Below are 22,454 nucleotides of genomic sequence, written 5' to 3'. Positions count from 1 at the left end.
CCAATTTCCAGTCTAGAATGCACATTCGTATAGCCCAATTCTCTTGGATCATTAACTGCTTTCTTTAAACCAATTTTTAAAAATCGTCTTTGGAAAATGTGGTTCTATTTTTTTGTGCTCTGTAATTTTTAAAAGAACGACTGTTGAATGTTAATGATGATGCAGATTCTCAGACTGTAACCTGGGTGAATTGCATTCTGAATTTCCAGAGGATGGCTAGGCTTGAATTTCCAGTCTTCTTTTACACAACCTGTTCACCGCAAAACATGCGGTTAGTACCCACTGCCTTAACTGACGACTTAGAAGTATCTTCAAGACTTTGAGAACAATGACATTCATGTTGAAGTCCAGCTCTGCTGGGTAGCTTATTTTCGCTGGGACTTTGGGTGGTGTCTTTAGATCTACTTATCAAATGGATTTTTACTGCAGTAGGAATTTTCTGTACCAGTAGCTTGGAGGCTGTTGGCAAAATCCTGGCCCCAGACTTCCACAAATTCCTCTCTGAATGTTGTGACTTTCAGAAAAGGTTTAAAAGTGCTTGAGACTAAAAGACTTTAAAATGTCTCCTTTTGATACACGTATAATGCTTCTTTGTTTGTCTCTAGCAACCCAACAAAATCTCACATCACAAAATTCAGCACAGAAATAGACTTTATTGTCTGTCCCCTAGGCTGCCTCTGAGTTTATAATCCGTGGACAGAAGCTTATAGATGAGACTACACCCTTCTTTTGATCAAGTCCATTCCAATCAGTGTGAAATAAGTCATTCATACTGTGTTCCATGCTGACTGCCACAGGGTGTATCACAGTTTCCAGAGCACATGATAGCATAGGTGCTGGAACTAGGGGTCCTGCTGCACCCCCTGGCTTGAAGTAGTTTCCATTATATACAGAGTTTACAGTTTGGTTCAATGACTCTCAGTACCCCCAGTATACAAATTGTTCTAGCGTCCCTGCATAGTAGTGCTTCAAAATAACAATTTATAGTGGTCTCCATATGGATTCTAACTTGGTCTCTTATCTCATTCAGAATTTGACCTTATTCATTAAAATCTATCTATCTATATGAGCACCTCACAGTCTTTTGAAAAGAATTTATCCAATACTGTGGGGTAGGGAAGTAGAATTATCCCTGTTTTACAGAGGGGGAACTAGGGCACAGGAAGACTTAAGCCTGGTTTAAACCTAAAACGTAAGTCAACCTAGCTACATCGCTCAGGGCTGTGAAAAATTTCACAAGCTGTGCAATTTAGTTAGGTCAACCGAAGGTGTCTTCCGTCGACCTAGGTACTGCTTCTCAAGGGGGTGGATTTACTACAGTGATGGAAAAACCCCTTCCATTGCTGTCATAAGTGTTGTAGTTACAGCAGTGCTTGTAGTATGTACATAACTGTGGAGGGGTTTGGCCAGGGCTCGTCCCTCTCTGGAGTGGCGGGGAGCCACACTGCCTCGCTACTTCCTTCCAGCTGCTGACAGGGAATTAGCCTGGCTGCAGGAGTCTCTCACCGTGGCAGCAATAGAGGCAAATACAGACAGTCATTTGCGCCCAGCCTGTGGTTGGAGGCAATTACGAGCCAACGGCTCAGGCCCTTAGACAGGAGCTGAGCAACAGTTTATGCAATTAGCAGGCCCAGGCCTGGGTTAGGGCGGGCAGCAGAGAGACAACGGCTCAGGCCCTCAGGGGGCTGAGCAAACGCAGGTAAACAACCAGCCCAGGCTCTTGGCTCAGAAGGGCCTGGGAGAGTTGGGTGGCAGGGGGGACGCAGGCCCACCCACTCCACGGTGTCCCAGCCCGGGGCTCTAACAGCGGCAGAAGACCAGCTGTTGAGTCAGTGGGGATCCTGGCCACAACACACTGACATAGGCTCTGGGTGTGCTGCCCCCGGGCTACTTCCAAACTCCCACTCTGGAGGTACCTGGGTCCAGACGGTGTCCTCCAGGGGGTCCAGCACCATGGGCTCCTCTGGATAACTGGCGAAGGGCAGGCCAGGCTGCTCCTCCAGGGGGTCAAGCACCATGGGGTCCTCTGGGTAACTGGCGAGGGGCAGGCTGGGCAGTTCCTCCAGGCTCTGGTTGGCATCGGGAGTCGGCAGGTCAGGCCAGTCCTCGGGTCCGCTGTAAGTCGTCGGGGTCTCCCAACTGGGAGGTAGGCCAGGGGTGTCTGGCCTCTCCACCAGCTGCCTCCCAAATGAGCTCTGGGGTCGGGCTTTTATACTTCCTGTCCTGCGCCTTGACCTCTGGGGGACTTCCTGTCCTCCGCCCACTCTGGTGTCAAGAGGGGCTCGTCCCTCTCCGGGGCGGCGGGGAACCATACGGCCTCACTACAATACCCTAAGGGCTTGTCTACACAGGAGATTAATGCACAGTTAACTAGGATGTGAATTTAAAGCACAGTAGCTACTCCACACTGACTCTTTCAGGCAGTTTATCTTAATGCACTGCTGAAGTTTATTAAGCTAATGAGCACAAGGCATTCTTAGTGCACAGTAAGAATGTTTACATGGGAAGACAGAGCAGAGTAGCTAATGCAGGCTTTTTCCCTGCACAGACAAGCCCTAAGTGATTGTGCTGGAACAAGGAATTGTATCTGAGTCTCACAAGTCCCAAGCTAGCACCCTAACCACTGGACCATCCTTCCCCTCTACAAGTAATGATTGAATCATCTAATAATACCTGCTTAAAGCAACTAGAAACAAGTGATGCAAATTGGGTCCAGAAACTTTGATCAGATTAAACAGAGAATCAAATTACCAAGTGATCGAATTGAAGCCTGTGTATGCTGCTGAGTAAGTGGCTATGTATTGCTTTTACATTATTTTATTCTTGGGTGAACTACAAAATTACAAAGATTGTGTTTGCTTACAGATACCACAAGGCAGCCAAGAGTCGGAGAAGTGAATGGCAAAGGTCAGTGTATTGCACTTGTGTGTATTGTCAGATTAGGCAGGGCTACTGCTCTGAGAATTCTGGACGGCGTTTCCTGCTATATAAAAGCTTGCAGAACCTGAGAGGAGTAGCCAGTTTTGCTGGTAGACAATGAAGAGCAAACAAGGCTTGTAACCAATAGATAAGTACATGTTTGAGCAAGTTTTGTTGTTTATGGGCACGTTGTGTGAAAGTCAGTTGTGGGGAAGTCAGACCTTATTTACTTAGCATTTATGGAGTGTATTTACTTAGTACGTGTCCAGTAACAGTGTTTTACACTTACATAGGACCTTTCATTCTGAATGATCCCAAAGGGTCTTATAAACTGAAGATACAAACTATACACAGGGATCACTTCACCTTCAAATGAAATGCAGCTGCCACTGTTGTAGGAGGTAGCAGCTCTGTAATAGCACACAGCAACCTTACACAACAGTTTAGGACAGGATGTGCCGAAGTGCTGAGTACTCAGCAGCTCTGATTAACTTCAGTGGGAGTTACTTTTGAAAATTAGGCCACTTAATTTAGGTACCTACCAGTGGATTTAAGAGTGAAACTCTAGACACCCAGTTTTGAAAATCTAGATCTTAAAGTATCAGAGGGGTAGCTGTGTTAGTCTGGATCTGTGAAAGCGGCAAAGAGTCCTGTGGCACCGTCTAGACTAACAGACGTATTGGAACATAAGCTTTTGTGCATGCATCTAAAGAAGTGGGTATTCACCCACAAAAGCTTATGCTCTAATACGTCTGTTAGTCTAGAGGTGCCATAGATCTTAAAGGCCACTACTAATAGTAAGGCTCTGGATTTCATCCCTGATCCAAGAGACCTTGCCTCCAGTAGCACAGAATAGAACCCGGAGCCCCTCCCAAAAAGCATTCTAGGGCCATTGTTTTACTACTGACTTGGGGGGAACCGTGTAATTTAATTCAAGTGCCAGAGCAACTGAGGCTTAAATACAGTGACATTAGAGTCAACCCAGCACCAAAAAGCATCTGAAATGTCTTACTGGTGCCTTTATGCCTGGATAGCTCAAAAAGGTCCACATGAGATTTGTACCTACTTTCCCAAAGGAAAGCTTACCTTTCAACTGAGAATAAGAAATTTCAGCCGGGGTGGGGGACTGGGGGACACAATAAGCCTCTAAAAATAGGCACTTAGCCTGAAATGACTTCTCATCTACTACTGTAGTGTGTTGTAAGCAGGGCACCGTAATGAGAGGGGACACTGGAGATCTGGAGAATAGAAGAGGCAACGTAAACAGCAGCGACAGTATATCTGGCCAGTTATTAAAGATGTATTGGAAATAACTACATACTATGAGCCGGGTTCGGGGATCCATTGTGTTTCTGATTGTGGTAACCAAGAGCCAAATTTTTAAATTTGAGTGCCTGAAAACTAGGCACCTAAATAAGCACTTAGTTGCCTAACATAGGCATTTAGGTGCTTCAGTACATTTTAAGTCCCCAAATGTGCACACTTGGCCCTGAGCCTTTATCTTGTTCTAAGTCAGATGAAAGCTGCACATTGATATAGATTTGTTTTTCAATATTGCTGGATCTAGAGTACCACTTTGTGACCAGAGAACAAATGCAGAAAGAAATTGATGCTGGCGAATTCATTGAGCATGCGGAGTTCTCTGGAAACATGTATGGAACAAGGTATGTAACTGTTACACTGTATCCAATAGCTCATGTGGGCTGCAGATTGACGTTTACTGGCTACTTGTGTTCTGCCCTGAGATGATGGGGAAATATTTTAACATGCCATGACACTATTCTCTCCCTAGTCTAAGCTTTTCACTCTGGCAGCATGTCTGCTATTAATTTTATTCTGTCACTAGTAATTGGTGACATTCACCCTTGTGCAAAAGGTGAGTATCGGGCGTGTGCAACACTCACATTTTGCTTAAGCCCCAAGATGTGAGTGCAAGGTGGTTCATAGTGCTCATGCTGGCCCTTCACAGAGGTGAAATTTCACTCATACAGAATGTTTACAGTGCTCTCCATCTTCAAAGTGCTCTACAAAGATTAATTAAACAAAGTGGGACTTAGATTCTGCATTCACTCCCTGTGTTATCCAGTGGCCTGAGTGTGATCAGATCAGTGGCGAAAGGAAGTGACACATGCCTCAGTCTGGTACGGTAACACTTACAAATTAATAAATTCTCTCTGGTGTTGGCACCCTGTGATTTGTATTAAAGTGTAAAGTGGATTTTAAAATAGCATTGCTACTGGCATAAAAGTGATCATCAGTGAAACACTAATTAAGCTGCAATATAAATTTAAAAGTCAGATATCTTACATAATACAAAATCTCTGACAATTATTACAGCACAGATTAGATCCGAATGGCAAAAGTAAAATACGTTCAATTGGTTACTAAGATACCAAATCAATAATAGAATGAGTTGATTTTAAAATTGAAATACCTTTTAAGGGTGAACTGAAATGCTTTAAAAATAAATGCAAAAAAAGTCTAAATTTCCAAATGACTAGTGATTTGGAGGGCTGAACTTGACAGTTTAAGGAGACCTGCCTTCTAGAGATTGGTATTCAGCATGTTCTGAAAATCAGGCCCCTTTAAGGTGTCTCAATAATTGGGGCAACCAAAATCACACATCCCTTTTAAAAATTAGTCTTAAGATTCTGAGTGATCAGACTGCATTATCAGAATATAAAATTACAGATCAATACATTTTAAAACAAAACAAATGAAAACGATTTTCTCTCACTTTACAGTATCTGCCTACACTTCAGTTCTAGTTTCTGTGTCTCTTGAAAGATTAGACATTATTTCCCTAAAGCAACATAAGGAAGGCAGCTTCCTGCTTTACTCTAGCTTTTCTGATGTCATTGGCTTGCACAGGAGGAACACGTAATCTTGACCTTCGATCTCAGCCGTTAGAAACCTTCCAACTCACCTTGAAGGAGAAACCAATTTCAAGCCTCTTGAATCCATGGATTCAATCTGCTAAGGAGAGTTTGCTTTTGAACAGGATTTTCTCTTTAATCCAGGAAGCCCCTCTTCTGGGATATCTCTCAGGGGGCAAGTTGAGCTTACCAGCCCCAAATGGCAATGGCTGCTGTTTGGTCAGGAGATTATAACGCTAACTCCTCTGCCTGGGGAGGCATTGGGCATGGGCCAGACAAAGATGTGGCACTCAGTTGGGTGTGATCGGTGTCAACTTTTAGGACCCTATCTGCTCATACATGAGTTACCAACTAAAGATTAAAAGACAAATGTCATCACAGAGTGAAATGCAGAGTTTACTTTTTGCTCTTTTATGTCAGTTTAACTCTTTTCTGAATAAAATAGGAAGGAGAAGGGGAACAGTGGAGAAAGAACTGGGGAAAAGATAGTGAGTTGAACTGGGATGGCAAGAAGAGCAGGAGAAGCCAGTGAAACAGGAGTTCTGTTTCCTCCCCTCTGTGGAGGAGGTGGTTGTGAAGAGATCTGACTGTGCCACCGTGTTCTGCCATCCCGTTTCGATCTCCAGCACGAGCGCAGTTGCACATTCAGTGCGTTTCTGGAAGAATTCAGTGGCCAGGTGAAGAGGTGACTTCCCTCTGAGTCCGAGCCCCAGCCCAATGATAGGGGTGCTGTGCTGAAACAAAATGGAGGGCCTTTCTGTTTGTGGTTCTTAATGATCTCAAGGCATTTTTTTCTATGGTTAGAGGTGGGTCTCTGGCTGAATTCCCACTCTGGTAACACATCTTGGCTACTTTTGTGTCCCCTGCAGTTTCAGTTAGATCAGTGGTTCTCCATCTTTTTGGGCTCAGGACCCATTTGTAAATGTTTATGGCCTGTCACGACCCAGTAAATAGTCTGGGGGTGGAGGTCCAGGGGTGGTTTTGGTCGGATCCTGCCCCTGCGGGGGGAGGTCAAGGAGTGGTTGGGTCCTGTCGGTCACTCACCCCACAGTGGTGGCTCCTGTGCTATGAGGCTGGCAAGGCATGGCTGTCATCTTCGGGTGTTGCAACTTATGGGGTTGCAGCATCGCTCAGGTTTGGCCTCGCCCTTCTTGACTGGACCAAATATGTGGAAATGGAGCTGTGACCTGGCTCATGGGGTTGCGGTGCCACTCACTCAAAGTTAGCCCACCTGGACTCCCGTTGTCATGATGGCTGAGTGGTGCTGGGACGCCAGAGGTTGCAATACCTGGATCAGGGAGGCAAGCCCAACCAGCCCCGTGGGACAGGAGCTGCCATGCGACCCTTTGAAACATTCTGATGATCCAATTTTGGGTCTGGACTGACAGGTTAAGAAACCCTGAGATAAACTAAGTATTCTTCCCTTCCTGTCCTAATCTGTTTACATCATGTTAATATGCCCTACTATACAGCTGTCATGGTGCACCCCAGAGGCAACTGCATCTTAGCACTGGGGAAGTATGTCCTGTATGTGCGCTATATCGGTGTGTGTTTAGGCACACTTCAGAATTAAAGGTGCTTTGTAGTAGTAACACATTTCCCCTCAGGTTTTCCCAGCATAGAGACGAAGGTTTGTTTTCTCCATTTCCCCCCAAAATGCTCCAGACATGATCCATCAGACTATTTAGGGCTGGGTCCTAAGCGGTACTGAGCATCCACAGTTGTCAGTGCAGTTACCGTTGCTCAGAACCCGGCATGTCCTAGAAGTGCTAAGCGATGTTACTGTTCGTTGTTGTGCTGCAGGATCATCTAGGAACCCCAGTCCTGGAGCAGGACCCTGTTGTATTAGGTGCTGTACAAATACAGAATATAACTCCGGCAAAGCCTGTGTCTGATATCTGAATGACGGTATACCAGGAACTGCTACTGCAGAATGGTGCTGTTCACAGCTGGGTTGAGCACAGGCCTTTTCATCCAATGACTTTGAATGTGACTCAGTCCTGGGATCATTAAACTTGACCAAGAGCAATGTAAGGGCCACCTCCTTCTCTAGAATACTTCCATTCCCTCCCGCTAGTTTTCTTGGAGATTTAAAATCATCTAGTGGCAACCTTTGTATAGACATAAACTTATTTCCAAACTATTCCCATCCCTTCAGAAACAGCTCAGGCTTCAGTGCAGACCTAGGGCCAAATTCAAGCCTGGTGGAAGCGAGTGCAACTTTGTTGATTTCATCCACTGAGCTGCTTATGCAGAATCTGAATTTTCCCCTTCATCTTTTCTCCCTAGATATCGCCACCCTTTATGCACTCTGCTTTGCCCATCTGTATACATTAAGGAGAAGATATTTTAAGTCCGACAGCTGCTTTGCTTCACCAGATATTTGTAGGTTCATTTCTACTGCACACCTTTGGCCATCTTATGAATGCAAGGATTGCCCAGTACTGAAATAGGTGACTATACTTACCTCACCTAGTCTGGTGATTAGTCTATCTCCAACAACTGCTAATGCTGTGCTGGGGATACAAGTTTCTTCCTGCCCCATGTCCTACTGGCTTATGCCCTGAAACATGCTGATGCCATTCTTCATACAATATTGTACATTTCTAGAACACCTTTAATCCCAAAGCAATAAAATCAATACTGAAACGCAGCCTTCTTTGAGCTGCAGCCAGCTGGTGCATTCACCATGCTGGCAGGGAAAGGAAATGTTAACTGAGGAAATCAGGAAAAACCTCAAGGCTTACTAAAAAGTGTGGTAGAAGAAAACAGAGGATTTAAGGCCATATCCAAGAGATCTAATCCTTTCATGACTGAAAGCTTTTTCCAAGACATTTTGGTGATGGGAAAGATGTAAGAACCTGAACCGAAGAGAAATTAACTTACTCCAGGAGGTGTCAGTCATTTTGAAAAACAAACTCATCCACAAACACCGCTTCTCTGATCAGAAGGGCTAAGATTTTTCAGACTAATGGTTCTGGATGCTTAATTGGAGACCACTTAAAGGAGCCTGTGTTCCAGAAAGTGCTGAGCACCCACTCTCTGAGAATCGGGCCCCTATTAGATGCCTCAAGGTAGGCACCCAAACTCAGTAGTCCCTTTGGAGAACCTTGATCAAGATCTTTGCTGAGTGTGTGCATGCCACTCTAGGGTCCAGTAATGTGAGGTGCTGAGAAATCACTAGGAGTGGAAGAGACAGTACCTTAGGCATCTCGTGTGCTTAAATCTGAGGATGAGGGGGGAAAGCAACTCTGCATGGTTAGCGTTAGAGCAATTTTTGTGGATTTGTGACAGAAAGCGGTCTAAGCCATAGCTCTAGTTGCTAACATCTTCCGCAGTTTGGGGAGGAAGAAAGGAGAGCTGCAATCCAGCACAGTCAGTGAGATCAACATGCAAGGCAAGCTCGTAGATCTCCGTGTTTGTATAGTGTGCAGCAATGATGATAAGGTGGGTTTAAAGGCTTTAGGACAGGATTAATGTGGAAATCCCAAGAATAACTTTGAAAGCCGGGACTCGCGTCACCTGCTGCTGCAGGATGGGTCTTGCTCGCGTCACCTGCTGCTGCAGGATGGGTCTTGCTCGCGTCACCTGCTGCTGCAGGATGGGTCTTGCTCGCGTCACCTGCTGCTGCAGGATGGGTCTTGTTAAATCCGTTCCTAACTCCAGCTTTCTGCTCCAATTTGTTAAAACAATTCTGGGAAGAGAAAGTGTCCTCCTTTTCCATCTGTCCTAGGTATTTGTCTGGCCCCCATCACCGCAGCACCTCACCATCTTTAATGTATCCTCATTGCACCCCTGGCTATTATCCCTATTTTGCAGGTAGGGAACTGAGGCGCAGAGGGGCCAGATGGCTTGCCCAAGGTCACACAAGAAGTCTGTGTTGCAGCAGGGAGTTGAACCCAGGTCTTGCAAGTCCCAGGTTAGCACCCTCACCACTGGGCCATTCTTCCTCTCCATTTACCGAACAGGAGCTTGTTTTGCGTGTGTGTCTGTGATTGGTACGTGTGGCTTGAAGTTAGACTTCTGGATATGAGGTCTGTCATTCTGAAATCATGGCAGTAATCACTGCAAACCTGTTAAAAGGAAACAGTTAACTCTCTCTCTCCTCTTTTCCACCATTCCCCAGCTGGTACAACACCTCACGGTTCCTTCAGCCTGAGATGGGGTTTGTCCTCCAGGCTTAAGCTTAGGTGGAGCTATACAGTGCTGCTCCCTCCATCTCTGTGACGTGGGGCAGGTATGACTGGAAAGTGCTGGGGGAAAGAGAACTGAAAGAAGAAGTGGGGGAGAGAACTGGGTGGGAGTTAGTGGGAGAAATGAACAGGGCAAAGGAGAAATATAATACCCAAGTAAAATGAGACGCAGGAAGAGGAGGTGGAAAGGGTTGGGGGGAGAGCAAGGGGAAAACAAACAGGAAACAGATGATGATTTAAAAAAAAGTGCTCTTATATAGCACTCTTCCATCCATAGATCTCAAAGAGCAGTCCCAAGAAGATTAGAATCATTATCCCCATTTTGATGATGGGGAAACTGAGGTGTAGAGGGAAGAAATGTGTTCCTGACAGTCACCCCGCAGGTCCGTGTCAGAGCTCAGTGAAGAACCCAAGACTTCCGAGTCCCACTCTAGTGCTCTAGCCATAGCCAGCACGCTGACAGGTAGGGAACACCGTGGTGGAGAATCCCAGGTGCAGATTGGTTAGAGGTGGGGTCCTCCAATCAAAGCAAGTTTGGAACCACAGTGCTAATGGGTTTCACTGCTCCTGGTGGAATCAGAGCTCATCTAGGGAGACCTTGCTTCCACCACGATATCCTTGGCTTAGGGGGACACCCCAGCTCAGGAAACAGGATTCCCTAGGAATCATGCCCCACACCTGGCTGGAGTGAGCTCACCTCATCAATCCTGCTGTGGGCAGCCATGGCTTCACTGTCCTAATTGGCTGCTATCCTTCAGGTGTTGTGGCAGAAGAGGGTCTTGGGAGAGGAGGAGGTGATAGGGACTGAGCAGATCCGTTCAGGGAGATGACCCATGTGTAGGAGGCACACACATTGGTAGGAGGAGTGGACAGATGGGCTGGCAATCCATGGTAGCAGTAACCCAGGTAAGGAAGAGTATGATCATTCGCATCCAAACCATACACCCAGGGAGAGGACGTGAGCTGTACATAGACAATGGCGGGACAAAACCAAACAGCCACACCCATCCCCTAGAGGTTGTTTAGTCTTATCTTGTCTCTGAAGTGCTATCCTGACAGTTTGGCCATGTAACTAAGAATCAAAATATGGACAGAACGTTAGCCAGGTCACCCGTCTACTGAAAGGTCAGTTGGATTTTTTTCAGTCAGGTTCTGTTTAAGTCATGAAGTTCATACGCAGTAAGTGTGTTACTGGTTAGAACTGGGAGAATTATTCTTACTATAACAATTTAGGAGTATATATGCTGCATTCTAGCACACATCTTGTTAGGATTGGTCACTTTTACATAAAAAGGGCATGCTGTACGGGCAGATACTGACAAAAGGAATGCTTGGTCACACACTCTCTCTCTCTCTCATATTAGCAGAGTATATGACAGTCCACACTCAGCTTGTAATCAGATAGCGGACTGGACTAGTGGACTTCTTGAGGTCCCTTCCAGCCCTACATCTCTCTGATTCTATGAGCACCTGTAGGGAGGGCCTGGGATCAGGGTTGGGTGGGGCGAAGGTTCACAAGAGGAGCTACAGCGTAACCTCTGCGGGAGAGTATGGAGGCCTTCTCTAAAGAGCTGCTCTTTCTCTTATCCTCTGTTGCCACCATGTGGCCATTCAATTTAACTAATTTAAACCCTCCGTAACCACCTCAAAACATTTTCTCAGGTTTTCTCCTCTTATTCTTTATCATTTGTAGTACATGAGTGCCTAGGAGCCCCAGCCACGGACCAGAACCCCATGGCGCTAGGTGCTGTACAAACACAGATGGTCCCTGCCCCAAACAGCTAACACCCATTTATTATAGGATTCAGATTAGTTTTTCTTTATGCATTCAGATATTTGGAGTCACTGCTCTTTAGATGTTAGTTTGTTCTAAGAGGATCATAGAGAGAGTTTGGAGGGAAGGTCAAAGCATATCAGATGCAGCCCACAGTGTGGAAAGCATATGATTATCTTTGCCAGTCCAAAGGAAAAATATTTTAATACTCACCTTCTTAACTTGGTATCTTCCAAGACTGGCAAATCCTATGAAGGGTACTGCACTCTTCAAGAGAATTTATTAGTATGGAAACTTGTGACCTCTTATAGAGAAGTAACCTTGTTCTGTGGCTTTTCCTCCTTAGTCCAAGCATCTGTGATTCATAAGATTCCAGGGCCAGAAGAAGACCGCTGTGATCATCTAGTCTGATCTCCTGTATAACACAGGCCAGAGAACTCGTCTTCTCCCCCCCCCCCCCCCCCAAAGAATTCCTAGAGCAAATTTTTTAGAAAAAGCATTGTCATTGTTTAAAAATGGTCAGTGGTGAACAATCCATAAAAACCCTTGGTAAATGGTCCCACCAGTTAATTATTTTCACTGGTAAAAATGTATGTCTTATTTACATTCTGAATTTGTTTAGTTTCAACTTCCAGCCATTGGATCATGTTCTACCTTACTTTTGATGTTGTCACCCTTCTAGTCCTTCGGGATTTATATGGGCTTTGGTGTTTGAGCCTCTCCAAAGGAATGATGTCATTGCTAGCCTGTAACTAAGATGCTCTGTGTTCACCTCAGTGGAATGCAATGCCATCTCGTTAGCCATTTCCACACACTTAATTTCTCTTGAAGTAGCAATATGCACTTGTAGGAAGCTCTAGGCACCTATATGATTTTGTAAGAATATGTCAAATTCTGTGGTCTCAGCCCACAAAATCTAATTCTCCAGAGCCCACCATAAAACTCCTCCCTCTTTGCCAGCCCCTTGTGAGCAATTTCTTCCCTCAGCCCCGCTTTTAGGGCGAGCCTGGGAGAGAATAGTGATGCCTTCCAGCTTGCCCTGTAGGCCAACATATGTGGGCCCTCTTGGAAAAGGGGGTGGAGGAAATCTAGAGTTGTGGGCCAGTCACGGAGACAGTCCTGCTATCCGCCCCCTCCTGTTGAATCCAAGGAGCTGTGACCAAGTGCCGTGGCAAATTAGAGCTGCTACAGTTTCCCATGAGGAGATAGAGGCAACGATTAACGAAATGTATACAGATAATAATGCCTGGTTGTTATATAGCACTTCTATCTGTAGATCTCAAACTGCTTTCCAAAGGCGGTCAGTATCATCATCCCAATTTTACAGCTGGGGAAGCTGAGGCAGAGAGGGAAAGTGACATGCCCAAGGTCTCCTAGCAGGGTAAGCTAGGAATTGAACGCAGGCCTCCTGAGTCCCCCGTATAGTGCCCTATCCACTAGGCTACACTGCCTCCGTTTCTGAACTTTCCACTTCTAGTTCACTCACCTCCCTCTTTTGACCATATGGCACCTCTAGGGACGGGGGCTGGGAAATATCAATGCAAAAGAGAACGTAAGTGGTGCAGCATAGCTTGTGAACGGTTCTTAATGCACGAGGAGTAGATAGCTAAGATTCCCTGGCTCTCCCTGCACGGCATCCCCACCCCAGTGTGTCCAGTAACCAACTTCTTCTCTCCCTTCCCCCCAGTAAAGCTGCGGTGCAGGCCGTGCAGGCACGGAACCAGATCTGCATCCTGGATATCGACTTGCAGGGCGTCAAGAACATTAAGAAAACTGACCTGAAACCAATCTACATCTCTGTCCAGACTCCGTCCATCGAAGTCTTGGTGAGTGAGCCTCCTTTCCCATGTCCTCACTGTGCTCTTACTAGGGGAAAGTTACCTTGGGGTCTTTCCAGCAATAGCAGAAGATGATCCAATTAATGGATGAATTCAGTGAGGCGATGAGAATTTCCTGCCTCTTCTCCATTGATCAATTTACTATATAACCCACAAAACAGGTAATGGCTTTTGATCAAACCTCTGCCTATCCTCTCTCCTCCCTGCTCCTTGTGTCTCATACTCCTCCTCTTGGCTTTGTGCATGCTCATCCTTCTCTTTAAAAGGCTCCATCTCCCATGCTCCTTCCCTTGCGTCTCTCGGATCCTCTTCATCGTCTGATCTTCCCATCTGCCATGTGTCTCAGCACCTGTTGTGCTTGAAGCTGTGTTCATGTTAGTTTGCAAGATCCCTAGGGCATGGCCTTCGTCGGTCCATGTTTAGGAAAGCTTTGTGTTTATGATGCTCTCTGGGGTTATGAGGACTTCAGTATCCATCTATTACAGTAAATCCTAGTGAGGCTGGTATCATGGGGTAACACCATGGAACTCTTATCTGTGGTCTCACGTGTCCCCATATATTAATGAATGTATCCCCATAGCTTCCCTGTGAGGTTGAGAAGTGTTGTCACCCCAATTTTGTAGATGGGGAACTGAGACGGGGATAAAAGTGACTCGCCCAAGGTCACACGGGGAGTCTATGAGAGAGTCAAAGATTGAACCCAGATCTCCTGAGTCCCAGTCCAGTGACTCCGACAAATCATCCTTCCCAGACTTTTTCTTCTGTTTTGTTACCCTAAGTCCATTATGTGAGTGGTGTTCCTCCTTAAGAAGAAGAAAGGCCAGGCAATGAGCTGCTGTCGCAAAATCAGCTCCAAAGTGTTGCCTAACAGCTGCCATTTATACCTCCATGGCTGTTCCTTTGGCAGTAGTATTGCAAGAAGCAGCATAGTCCAGTGGCCTGAGCACAGGGCTGGAAGCCGGGAGCTCCTGAGGTCAAATCCCAGTTTGGACAGATTTGCATCGTGGCCTGGGGCAAGTCACTTAATGGTTTGCTAAAGTGGGGATATACTTCCTTACATCCCATGGTATATGTGAGGCTTTATTGGTCAAGGCCAGTACCCACAGCCGGCCTCTTGATCTATTCCTTCTGGCCAATGGACAGCACGGTGTCACCTGGCTCCAGAAACAGCCATGTGCCAGGGGAGAGGGTGTTTAAAATGACTTCCTGTTCTCTGCCTGTGGCACATGACGGTCTAGTCTTCTGTGGGCTGTGACCCTTTGGTCTCATTCCAGTTGTTGGGTTTAGTGTATGGGTGCTGGGTGGCGTTGGTGGCCTGTGATCTACAGGAGGTCAGGCTAGACAGTTGGGTGGTCCTTTCTGGCCATAAATATGAGGTCTGTGACTTGGAGCCTTATGAGGGTGGTTGTGATGGCAGTAATGGGACTTGGGGGCCGGAGCCGACTGTTCTCCTCCAAACGGCGCTTGGAATGTGCATTTACACTTGTCGTCTTTGGGCTGTAGGAAAAGAGACTGCGTGACAGACAGACAGAGTCCGAAGAGAGTCTCCAGAAGCGGCTGAACGCAGCTCGTGTAGACATGGAACTTAGTAAGTACAGGAAGCTCGCACAGACACAACCTCAGCGGGGACTGGGGGCAGGGGGCGGGGGAAGGCACGTCAGAGTTTTTGGCGCCTTGTCATACACAGATGTCTGGCTCCCTGTCTCAGGGGTTTATGGAAGATCTGGCCAGATGAACTGACCATGACTATTTGGGAGCTGGGAGCTAATTGTAGGGGGAAGAGGGGATTCACTGTCCTGGACTGACGAGGAGGAGCGGGGCCATGTCACCACTTAAACTAGCATGGAAATCACAGCTGTAAAGACCTCACAGGCTCCGGGTGTGTTTGTGAGAGAGAACACCTCAGCCTTCCATTGTCTGCGTATAACCTTAGGCACTAGAAGCAAAAATCCTCCTCTCCGTTCCCTTCCCCCTCCCTCTGAAAGAACAGGAGCCCTGATTCCCTTCCCTCACCCCTTGGCACAGCACCATGGGAAAGATCCCCTCCCCCTTACAAACGGGTAGGACCACCTAGCCCCTTCCCACCTCCCCTCACTCCTCCAGACCAGTTCTTCCCATCCCTGGCTTCCACTCCTGTTACATCCTCCCTGCCCCCAGTCCCAGGCATGAGGGGGATGGGGCAGTTCAGTCTCAAAGATGCTACCAGGTACTAGGGCCACTGATGTACTGTTCAGCATTAGACTGTTCTTAGTGCTTCAGGGTTTGTGTAGAGTGAGTTGGGCTTGATGGGGTCTTTTTTGTTGGTTTTTTTTTAATGGTACCAACCACACCATGAAAATACTTTGACAGCTGTTAATGCGCTCCAGGATGGCTGGGAGCACTAAGTTAAGTTTCAAGATTTTAATTTATTATGAAGTAAAGTGAATTTCACTTTTTAACAGCTTCCCTTATTTCTATCTTAGGTCCTTTTGTGGCCCCCCCATCAGGGTAGTATCCGAGTGCCTCATAATCTTTAATGTATTTATTCTCACAACACCCCTGTGAGGTAGGGAAGAGAAGCTATCCCCATGTGACAGATGGGAGAACAGAGACATGGTGAGGTGAATGACTTGCCCAAGTTGACAGTCTGGTTTTTTTGTTTGTTTTTTGTTCTGTTTGTACAGCACCTCGCACGATGCGGGTCCCAGTCCATAACTAGGGCTCCTAGGTTCTGCGGAAAAGGACCTAGGGGTGACAGTGGACGAGAAGCTGGATATGAGTCAGCAGTGTGCCCTTGTTGCCAAGAAGGCCAGTGGCATTTTGGGATGTATAAGTAGGGGCATAGCCAGCAGATCGAGGGACGTAATCATCCCCCTCTATTCGACATTGGTGAGGCCTCATCTGGAGTACTGTGTCCAGTTTTGGGCCCCACACTACAAGAAGGATGTGGATAAATTGGAGAGATTCCAGCGAAGGGCAACCAAAAATGATTAGGGGTCTGGAACACATGACTTATGAGGAGAGGCTGAGGGAACTGGGATTGTTTAGTCTGCAGAAAAGAAGAATGAGGGGGGATTTGATAGCTGCTTTCAACTACCTGAGAGGTGGTTCCAGAGAGGATGGTTCTAGACTATTCTCAGTGGTAGAAGAGGACAGGACAAGGAGTAATGGTCTCAAGTTGCAGTGGGGGAGGTTTAGGTTGGATATTGGGAAAAACTTTTTCACTAGGAGGGTGGTGAAACACTGGAATGTGTTACCTAGGGAGGTGGTGGAATCTCCTTCCTTAGAAGTTTTTAAGGTCAGGCTTGACAAAGCCCTGGCTGGGATGATTTAACTGGGAATTGGTCCTGCTTTGAGCAGGGGGTTGGACTAGATGACCTCCTGAGGTCCCTTCCAACCCTGATATTCTATGATTCTATAGGTAAATAAATTCACACAGGTAGTCTGTGGCGGAACTAGGACTTGAACCCAGGTCTCCCAAGTCATAGGCTAGTGTTCTACCCACTGGACCTCTTTCCCTTTAGTTGCATAGAGTTGTTTAAAAGGAAAATCCTAGAGTTGCCTCAACAAACTTTATTTCTGCCTTTAAATTGCTGATCCTTTCCTTGTTCTAGCCCATCTTCCACATCCACTCTTACCTGGGAGAATCCTGTGTAGTTTTTCAATAATTCTGGGGGCCATATAGCAGTCAGTAACAGAGTAATGGCCATTCTCCTGCTCTTCCAAAGTCTTGTGTTTTCATCCTCTCTATTTCCTACCTCTGGTGATTGTTTCACAATCTATTGGATTGAGCCCCTTCAGACTTCATTTATGTTGGTCTTAGTTTTGTAATGAGTTCAGCAGCAAAGCAATGTTCGTAGTCTCATCCGTAACATCTTATGTCTCATCGTCAACTTAATTTTCAGAATCCTTCTAGGTCATATAAGTGAGTCTCTCTCCATGCCATGTGTTTCCTTTTCTTTTTGGTTTCAACTAAGCTCCTGTTTGTTTAGAATCCTCCAATAAATTTTGCTTTCTCTGTAGGGAGTGTATGCAGAATGTGCTCTCTCTCAAAAGTATATGCTCTAGCTCAACCAGAAGATATGAGCTTGATGCAGAAATTACTGAGGGAGGTTCTATGGGCTATTATGCAGGAAGACCGACTGGATGATCATAATCGGCTCTTCTGGCCTTAAAATCTATGAATCTGTGCTACATTCAGCTCTTAGCCTGATGCAGTCTTAAGACTATACTTGATCTAAGTAGAACGCAGCATGCTCTCCTATAAAACTACTTCACAAGGATAGCTTGACAGAGGAGATGATTAGCAGTGGCTGAAATAAAATGAAAATGTTAAGAGTCCACAAGAATTAGAGTCCCAAAAAAGGAGGCAAAGGAGCCAGCGTTCCTTTCCTGTGTTCTAACTCCTGTTTTGATTCACTAGGTAATGAACCTGGCCTTTTTGACTTGATCATCATCAATAATGATCTACAAAAAGCCTATTCTGAACTGAAGGAGATTCTTGCAGAGGTAAGTCATTTAGGGCTCTTCTGCCTTGGGTACCGTGCAAGCCATTGTAAATGGAGAGTCAACTGTTAGAGAGCATCAGAAGGAAATGCTTGAAAAACATTCCGTTTCTGAGAGAAGGCAAAGTTGTAGCTAGGCATATAGCCCTGACTCAGTAAGATGTCTAAGCACATACCTAACTTTTTAAGTATGAGTAGTCCCATTGGCTTCCATGGGATGCTACTCCCATGCTTGACATTAGGCATTTGCTGAAGTACCTTGCTGACTCAGGGCCTTAAAGAGGGAACTCTGGTATGCAGAGGTTTTTCTCCTGGTCCGGGACCATTATTTGCAAAAGTTTACCCAGGGCAGGGGCCTTGTCTTCTGTTGTGTTGGACTGGGCCAAGCACAGTGACACTAGTCAGAACATAATCAGTAAATGCAGTGACCTTCATGCACCCAAAGCCAGGACCCAGTTGTTGGCTTCGTGAGCCCTAAAGGTCACTGCTGAAGCAGTTACTTCTGAAGATTGGACATGGGTGATGTAACGAAGAGCAGAACTTTAAGCTTTGCAGTTAGGCTGGGAGAATTGTATCTTGGAAAGCAGGGCCTCTGAAAAGGACATAGGGGCCCTGGTGGATAACCAGTTCAACACAAGCTCACAGTGTGATGCAGTGGCTAAGGGGGCTAATGGGATCCTTGAATGTATAAGCAGAAGAGTTTCAAGTAGCAGCAGGGCAGTGGGGTTACCGCAATGTCTGGCGTTAAATGAGACTCTTGTGGAGTTCTGTGGTCCCCGTTTCAAAGAGGATGTTGAAGAATTCGAAAGGGTCCAGAATAGAGCTACAAGAATGATGCCAGGTCAGAAAAATCTGCTTTATAGTGAGAGATTTAAGACTGTTATCTATGTATTTTAACAAAGAGGATGTGAAGAGGTGATATGATCGCGGTCTAGAAGTACATGGGAGAAGATGTTGGATAGCTGAAGATGTTTTAACCTAGCAGACAAAGGTGGAATGAGATCTGATGGCTGGAAGCTGAAGCTAGACAAATTCAGATAGGGAGCAAAGCATGCGTTTTTAACCCTGATGGTGAGAGAACCATTGGAACAATTTACCAAGAGATGTGTTGGATCATGTGAAGTCTCTTTAAATCCAGACTGGATGTATTGCTAAAAGGAATAGTCCATTTCAACCATAAAATATGGGCTTGATGCAAAGGTCACTTGATGAAATTCTGTGGCCTATTCTATGCCAGAGGTCAGACTGGATGATCATAATGATCCTTTGTGGCCTTACAATCTATGAAGCTATGAATTATTTACAGAGAGCAATACACGATAAATCATTTTCTTCATCTGCTTGCAGGAAATTCAGAAGGTCCAAGAATCCAAGAAATCCTGAGTTCAGTCTGCTTGGCTGCCATTCCTCACGTGCTTCACAGCATTCTGGTCCAAGAGAGACATTCCCTTTAGCCTGATTCCCTTCCGAGTTACTATGACATTTATATTAAAAAAACAAACGCAAAACCAACCTTATATTTATATTAGCCAGGGCTTCTGCTACTTGTGTGCGCACGCTAAGGCGTCCAATGCTCTTCTAGGTTTGCGTGGAGGTTCCAGGCAAACAGTCTGAAAGTCCCTGTACTGTATTTCCTGAAAAGAATTATTCTGAATTCATTTGTATTGCCTGATCATAGATACAGCCCCATGCTGATACAATCCGTGCGTGTAGTGTGTGAAACTAAGCAGTAGTCTCCTCCATAGCATTTTTTGGTGGATACTCCCTTCCCACCCGTGGGCTGCCTGCACCAGATGCCGCCTGCAGAAGGGAATTGCTTAGTATGACCTGACCTGGCTTTCAAATGGGTTAAAGTGTGCAGTGGCATCAGCTGGCCTGAAGTGACCAGCTGAGAGAAGAGATGCAACTGAAAAGGAAAGAGAGGGGCTGAAGACCAACTCAGAACAAGGGTGGAGCAGAAGAGAGGACGGTGCTAACGCTGGTGTCCCGCCCTCCCCTGTCCCCCGTAAATGTTCCACTAAGCAATGAGAGCTCCTACTCTTTCCCTTTTGTCCTCCCATTAGGCCAGTGGCTCCAGCCACCACTCCTTTAGGTGTTTAACATTGTCAGCGAGTCTTTCTGCTTGATCTTGATGCTGCTGCTGGCTAGGGCTCCTTTCAGCAGAGCTTGGGTAGCTCCAAACCTCAGTCCTCGTGCCCAGGACCTAGTCAGGTGAACTGCTGGGGTTGCTTGAAAAAACTGGAGACCCGCTTAATCTACCAAGAAATAAAATCATGTCCTGACTTCTCCTGGCTAAAAGGAGTTCCTAGGGGAGCAATCATTCAGCACCTGCTTGCCCTGCAAGACTGTGGGGTGTGGTCATATATGTTATTCTGTATGAATGCAGCGGTGGAAAGGTTTGGGTGTTCCCAAGTTCAACTCTCTGGGGAATTTCTTTCCAGGCTGTGCAGCGCTTTTATTCCTGGAAGAACTGACAATGCAAGGGGGCATTTTACATAACAGTTTCTGAGATCTCTGTGCCTGCTGCCATCCTGTTCTAGTTGAAGGCTTTGAAACTTCAGGGTTTCCCTTCAAATTGAACATCTTAGAACCAGTTTAATTCTGAAACATCCAAACCATTTTACACCTTTTCTCCTTGATGGTTTTCCAAAAGGAAGAGTCGTGGTTGCACCTCCATTTCCCAGATTATCACCCTTCCCCGCCACCGCCTACACCCATACGGTGAATGGTAGAACAGTAACATTCATTTAATGTCCATTTCCTCACAAAAATTGCCTACAGATCATATCTGATAATTATCTACAGATAATCTGACAAATACCTTCAAAGCCAAAGCTTGGCGCAGCATGGTTTCTGGGAGGTTGTTCATTAATTCCAAAGTTTTTGCTTTCAGGCTCTTCCCAACATGGATTGGGGTGGAATTTTAAATGGCACTTGGCACCAAAAGAATTAGCAATATCATCTGTGCTGGGCCCTAACAACTCCAAGTGTTAAGAGGCTTAAATGCGTATGTCATGGAAAAATGAGGACTGAAATTCTGCTTTCCCGTCGTTGCCCTGAATCTGCAGCCAGAAGAGCTCTACGTGTTAACTGAGTGACCTCTGTATTCCAGAACTGTATGGGTCTTAGGAGGGAAATTTCTCACTTATGAAATAATGAAGCATGGAGGGTTAGGGATAGCGGGGTGGTGGTAAGAACATGTGAGCCCTGACTACCCTAATGCTCCTACTAGTGGTGAATTAAAGGTTTTGTTTTGTTTTTTTTACTTTAATTTTTTTGCTTGTGCAGATGCAACCTGACTCTCTCATTGGCTGTGTGTATTATTCTGTCCTTGGGGTTCCTTCTTCCTTGAAAGTGCCCTGGGAGATGTGAGCATAAGAAGATTCTGGAAGCCAATGCTAAAAGGTCCTATGGGAGATATTACAGCCATGATATAAGGACCAACAGCTGCACCAGTGATATTTCCCATGAGGCCATCCTGTGTTTCAGGCCATGCTGTCCGTGCTGGGATCCTACAGACTTTTCCCCTATTGCAATCAGATTGCCTGATGGGAGTTTACTCTGTGCCTGACCTATATCACCACAGCAGGAAGCCCCCATGACCTTAAGCAGTTCAGATAACCCTAAACCGTGCACTAACCCCACTATACAAATCCCCCTAATTGATAAGCAGAAATTCCACTGCTTCCCCAAACGGGGCCCTTGAGATATGGTCAAGGGTTCTGATATGTTCCAGCCAAGAGAGAACTGCAGAAATAACAAGTGATGTACAAAGCTGGTTGCTTAAATGAAGAAAACTGAGTGAAGAGAGCAGGATGTAGGTGTTTCCCTGCAACCCAGCCCGAGCCATGGCACTGGCCTCAGGCAAGAGAGTGGGGAAAGGAAACTAGTTTGTGTGCCAGCTACTGTACCGAAGAGAGTCAACAAACAGCACTAAAGATGAAAAATTAATGTTCTTCTCTCTCTTCCCTATCAGCCCCTTTTAATAGTCAACGTGGTAGTAAGACAGGTAAGAAATTCCCCCCTCCCACCCTTGCAATATCTGTTTTTCATCTGAGCATGTTCCTCATTCCAAGGCTGTATCCTATAGGGCATCATCCTGGATGTGGTGGTAGGGGATGGACTAATGATCTAATAGGTCTGTCCCAGCTCTGCTGAGTCTGATCTGATGCCATTCCTTTTCCCCCTCAAACGCCCTCTGAACTCTCATGGTGCCAGACCCTCTACCTAACTCCTTTCATTGCATTGGGAAATCAAGGAGTGGTAGCTGCCTAGGTGCCCAGGCCTCAGCTCTCTGTAGGGACTTGGGCATTGCATGCTGAGCGTCCTAGCAGCTGACGGTTAAGTGCCTGGAAAATCACAGCAACGTG

General features: G+C 46.0%; 1 protein-coding gene across 3 annotated transcripts in view; it reads left to right on the top strand.

Moving 5' to 3' along the window:
• The window catches only part of GUK1 (guanylate kinase 1), a 50,559-nt gene extending 29,204 nt beyond the window's left edge, over window positions 1-21,355 (top strand). For 2 of the 3 annotated variants that reach the window (XM_048837390.2, XM_075126063.1), the window contains exons 3-8: window positions 2,866-2,907; window positions 4,487-4,583; window positions 13,450-13,588; window positions 15,104-15,188; window positions 18,003-18,088; window positions 19,432-21,355. In XM_048837390.2, coding sequence (XP_048693347.2) covers window positions 2,866-2,907; window positions 4,487-4,583; window positions 13,450-13,588; window positions 15,104-15,188; window positions 18,003-18,088; window positions 19,432-19,467 — 485 coding nt within the window. In that variant the 3' untranslated portion in view covers window positions 19,468-21,355. Of the gene's footprint in view, window positions 1-2,865; window positions 2,908-4,486; window positions 4,584-13,449; window positions 13,589-15,103; window positions 15,189-16,062; window positions 16,196-18,002; window positions 18,093-19,431 lie in introns of those variants that run through there. The other variant, XR_007354867.2, reaches the window with a different exon arrangement.
• The last annotated feature ends 1,099 nt before the right edge of the window (window positions 21,356-22,454 follow it).

Source organism: Caretta caretta, chromosome 2 (assembly GCF_965140235.1).
Source record: "Caretta caretta isolate rCarCar2 chromosome 2, rCarCar1.hap1, whole genome shotgun sequence".
In the NCBI taxonomy this organism is placed as follows: domain Eukaryota; kingdom Metazoa; phylum Chordata; order Testudines; family Cheloniidae; genus Caretta; species Caretta caretta.
Note: the sequence above shows the minus strand (reverse complement) of the source record. Positions and strands in the feature narration are given on the sequence as shown.